The following is a 4,556-nucleotide window of genomic DNA, read 5'->3' on the forward strand; positions in this document are numbered from 1 at the left end:
GGGTACTAAGGGCTTCGGGGTCCCAGTGTGGTGTGCGAGTTTGGTGCCATGCATGTCAGAAAAGGGTTTTAATAGTTGTGGAAAAAAATGTGTGAAATGTTGATACGTCATGAGTGTTGTGGTGTAGGAGCGCCAGGATCCGGAGGAGGGACTCCCTGCGCCACGAGCCAGAGAGGAGATGGAGGCGCTCTAGTCCTGCAAGAACCATCATTTGTGTGCATGGGTTGAAAACACTCACGGGGGGGGGGGGGGGGGTAGAAAACAGGAGTTTTTAAAGGAGAATATTAACAGTATATTCAGTAAAGCTTGGAGTCACACAGCGCCCATTTAAGAGAGGGGGGAGGCTGCTGTCCGGCTGTGGAGTCATTTTGGAGAGCAGTTCTAATTTCGAGGGGGGGATTGGTGGTGCGAACTCTGATATGAAGAAGAAGAGATCAGTTTGTGTGAAGATGCGAGGTAACGTTGAGCTGATATCTTACAAATGACGCGCTAATTGTCATGTAAACAAATGAGGGAGGGGGGGGGGGGGGGGGGAGAGCGCCGTTTACGCATGGGGGCGTGGAGAGAATTAATCATCGCTTACATATTTATTTCCTTTTTCCAGTGTGCCCCCCCCCCCCAAAACCAGACTTTTTTGTGCTATTTTATTAGAACGTTAATAGAGTGATAATGACCTATAGGGCCTGTTTTAATCCGCATACCTACATGTTGTGGGTTTGTCCTCTCTCATCCACTCGCGCGCACACGGACAGATGGACACCCGATCGCGTGAAGTGTAGATTCAGCGGAACGTATTTTTTTAATACGTTTTAAGAAATTATTGACGGTGTTTCTCGGCCTGCCTGTGTTGTTTTTTTCTCTCTCGCTCTTCCTGCTTGGCTCATTCGTCTCTCTCTCTCTCTCTCTCTCTCTCTCTCTCTCTCTCTCTCTTTCGCTCGCTCTCTCTCGTTCCTCCTCCCATTCCCAGCCGTTCAGACCGCCGCTTGTCTATTGTGCATAATTCCTCTATTTAAAAAAAAAAATACTGCGGATGGCTTTTAATTATTAGAGCAAATAGAAAGCGTGTGTTTGGAGACAGGGCCGCTGGTTGGATACGTTTTGTCGGTTTTTGTAGGTTGATGTCGGGGCTGGTACACGAAGGAGAGAGAGAGGGGAGGGGGGGAGGGGGCGTTGGGCAACAACGAGGATTTAACGTTGACTTCAATGACATTTAGTCATTAACGATATTAATTGTGGCTAATTAATTAAGGCGGATTAATTAAATGTGTCGTTTTAATTTTACATATGGAATTGATCAGGAGCCCGGTGTCAACAAATATTTATTCTGTTTTGAATATCAGCTTGTTATCATTTTAACAATTTTTACATAATTTTAATAATTTCAGTTTTTACCTTAAATGTTGAGTGAATTGAGCGTTCTGTCAATTATAAGAGCTACATCTTTTGAAGGGAATACTATCTTCAATAAGTGATATTTATTGATTTTATTTAAGGGTGAAATAAAGGAGATGATTGAAGGTAACTTGGAGTCATGCCTAAAGGGGCCATGTGCTGTTGTGACTGGAGGGGGGGATGTCATCCAGTACCCTTAAGAAGTACAAATGGAGCAAATTGTTATCACACATCACTCCGTTGTATTTGTGTGTGTGTGTTCGTTGTGGCTCTGCGTGTACCTGAGACGGGCTGATATGCAGAAACACTGATCACGTCTCTGAACCAGCAATGGTGTTGAAAGCAATTAAGGGGTCATTAAATGTGTGTGTGTGTGTGTGTGTGTGAGTGGAGTAATTGTTTCATTTCAGGCTTATTTGACCCCGTTCAGATATTTAAATGAGATGTGTGTGTGAAACACAATGCTGCATGCTTTCATCTCGCTCTTCCTTTTGGTGTGTCGCTGCTCTAGCGTGTGTGTTTCTTCAGACGTGGACCGTGCAGGAGTGTGTGTGCCCCTCCCACGGGAGACCCACTGTGTTCATATAGTGTGTGTGTGTGTCTCCCCCCGCTGTTTTAGACCTACTATACTGGATCTGAACTGTATCCATTTAGAAGACAAATATTTTAACTGACTTCCAGCATTAATTTAGTTGCTGGTGCCATTTTATCTTTCTTCATTTGGTATATTTAATAGATATTTAATAATTAATTGTCGTGTCAGTGTGATTTTCGTGTATTTGAAATTAAATTTGAAATTCTTTTTGCAGTTTGAGAGTGAATGTCATTCAAATACAAAAAATGATTTTGTCCCTATTAGCCGTACTCTGTTTATTTCTCTTAGAAGCAGAAAGTAATTGATTAGATTATTATAATTTTTTTAAAGGCCACCTTTACTTTTGAAATTCTCAGCAAAGCAACAGGCTCTCGGGGTCGTGACCTTGTTCTTCACTTCTCCTTATTTAGCTGACAATAGATTTGTTTGTGTGCAGGTGCTCAAGAGTTTGAAACTGAATGGAACTGAAGTCAGAGAACGAACCTTTCCCTCTAGAGGCCACAGTCGCTTTTAAATTCCTAATTATTCCCATTTTTTTATTTTACAGCTAGTGTTTCTTATTTTTGGAATAGAATAGGACCGACTGCAAATGTTTGTCTTTGTATTGTTAGTTTTTGGTGTAATGATGTAGCACCATGTTAATCTTTCTAGGGAGGTTTTCTTCTCCTTGCAACATAAAATGTACAGATAGTACAGATTTAATGTCTTTACACATCAGCGTTTGTCAAAATGTGTGTGTGTGTGTGTGTGTGTGTGTGTGTGTGTGTGTTCAGGTAAAGCTTCACCGGCACATCAGTCCAGACCACCTGCTGCAGGTCTGCTCCAGAGTTTGTCCCCTGCTGGAGACGGAGGTCCCCGCCAGCGTGCCTGGACTCAGCAGCCTGCTGGGGGCCGGCCGGCAGAATCTCCTCCGCACCAGCAAGAGTGAGTGGATGTGTCGCTCACACGGGTTACTTTAATGTACACGCATGCAACCAGCAGCCGCTCTCGGCTTCAAAGTCTCTCTGTATGTCTGTGTCGACTAACAGGACCCACTTAGTGTTCTTATTATGCAAATAGAAGCGCACGGAACAAGCTCGCGTGGACGGGCCACAATACAAACTGCATAATTTGTTCCCCTGTGTTGTCTTTATGCGTCTCTTTTGTGTTCATCTTCCTCCAGGCTGCAAGCATGTCGTGTGGAAGGGCTCGGCGCTGGCTGCGCTGCACTGTGGACGCCCGCCGGAGCCGCCCGTTATCTACGGGAGCCCACCTAGCATTGGTGAAGACAAACACTTACTTACTTAAAAACATACAACCACTCTCTCCACTCTTTGTTTGTGCCTTTTGATCTCCAGCCTATGAGTCAGATCTTACATACTACACTGTATCGTTGCTCACCAAGCTCTTTACTGCCAGTAGCATTTAACAGTGTTATTGATCTGCTCCGGAGTCGCACTGTATTTTCTGCACAGGGTTATCCACTGTTGTGGCCCACTCCATGCTCTTTTAAAAATAACAACAAATGAAATGAATGGGTTTTCATTGATTTGATTTCTTTGCACATAACAACGATGTCCTCACCGGCGTCTTGTCTTTTTTTTCTTCTTGCACGTCCAGTCGAGACGAGCTTCGGCCGCCGACTGAACGGCTCCTACCGCCTCCGGCACCTGGTGCCCACGGTCGTGTACCTGCACATGAAGATGCACAAGAGGATCCTGGGACACCTGTCGTCAGTGTACTGCGTCACCTTCGACAGGACGGGGCGGCGCATCTTCACGGTGAGGCTGCGGTCTGTGTGTGTGTGTGTGTGTGTGTGTTGTTGGCCTCAGCTCGGCGTACGTCTCGCTGCTGGTGTGACGCCTCTGCGTGTGTTTGGTGTCCATTCAAAGTGGTTTCATTGTGTTTGTTTCCAGTCGCCTCTTGTGTGCTGTGTAATGTGTCTGATTGTTACAAGCTGTCTCGTGATGTCCGAGGGTCCGTTCTCCCTGTTGTAACAGTGGTAGGAGGTAATTACTGTTTACCTTCCCCGGGTGTCGCTTTTACTGAATGACTCACAGCTGTTGCCGAAATTTGTCCCGCAGGAGGGCAAAACGTACACATCTTCATTATGATGAATAGTTCTAATAGTTTTTAAGAAGGGAAACGAGGAAGGTCTTTTTTAAAGGAGGCCGTTGACCTTTCCCCTCTGAAGGCCCCTGTGTGACGTGTTAGCTTCCTTTGGTTGTGTTGGAGATATGGCACGTGTTGAATATTGAAAGGAAGAATGAGATGATGTTGCCGTCCTTCTGTTTATTGGATCCTTGAGTCTTAACACTGCCTGATGCTATATACCATTTTCAGCTTTCACTTCTTAAATCTCTAAAAATGGCTGGCTGCTGAGGAGGAGGAGGGAGGGGGGGGTGACTCCCTCTGTCTCTTTTTTTCCTCATCTCTCTTTCCACAGTTCTTACGCTCCCTGCACTTGCGCTCTCTCTCTCTCTCTCTCTCTCTCTCTCTCTCTCCTTCTTTTTCTCTCCCACGTCCCTCATCCTGCGATGCCCCTCCTTTGTTCCTTTCTCTCCCTCCCTCTCTCTCTTCTGTCCCCCCC

The 4,556-nt window shown here is 45.5% G+C and overlaps 1 protein-coding gene across 1 annotated transcript in view; it reads left to right on the plus strand.

Annotated features, from left to right (window-relative positions):
* phip (PHIP subunit of CUL4-Ring ligase complex) overlaps positions 1–4,556 on the plus strand; it is a 26,934-nt gene that overhangs the window by 959 nt on the left and 21,419 nt on the right. Inside the window, exons 5-7 of the mRNA XM_031865904.1 lie at positions 2,761–2,911; positions 3,150–3,248; positions 3,587–3,747. Of these exons, the coding sequence (XP_031721764.1) occupies positions 2,761–2,911; positions 3,150–3,248; positions 3,587–3,747 (411 nt within the window). The remainder of the gene's footprint in view (positions 1–2,760; positions 2,912–3,149; positions 3,249–3,586; positions 3,748–4,556) is intronic.

Source organism: Anarrhichthys ocellatus, unplaced genomic scaffold, assembly GCF_004355925.1.
Source record: "Anarrhichthys ocellatus isolate YVR2014 unplaced genomic scaffold, GSC_Weel_1.0 scaffold34, whole genome shotgun sequence".
NCBI lineage: Eukaryota > Metazoa > Chordata > Actinopteri > Perciformes > Anarhichadidae > Anarrhichthys > Anarrhichthys ocellatus.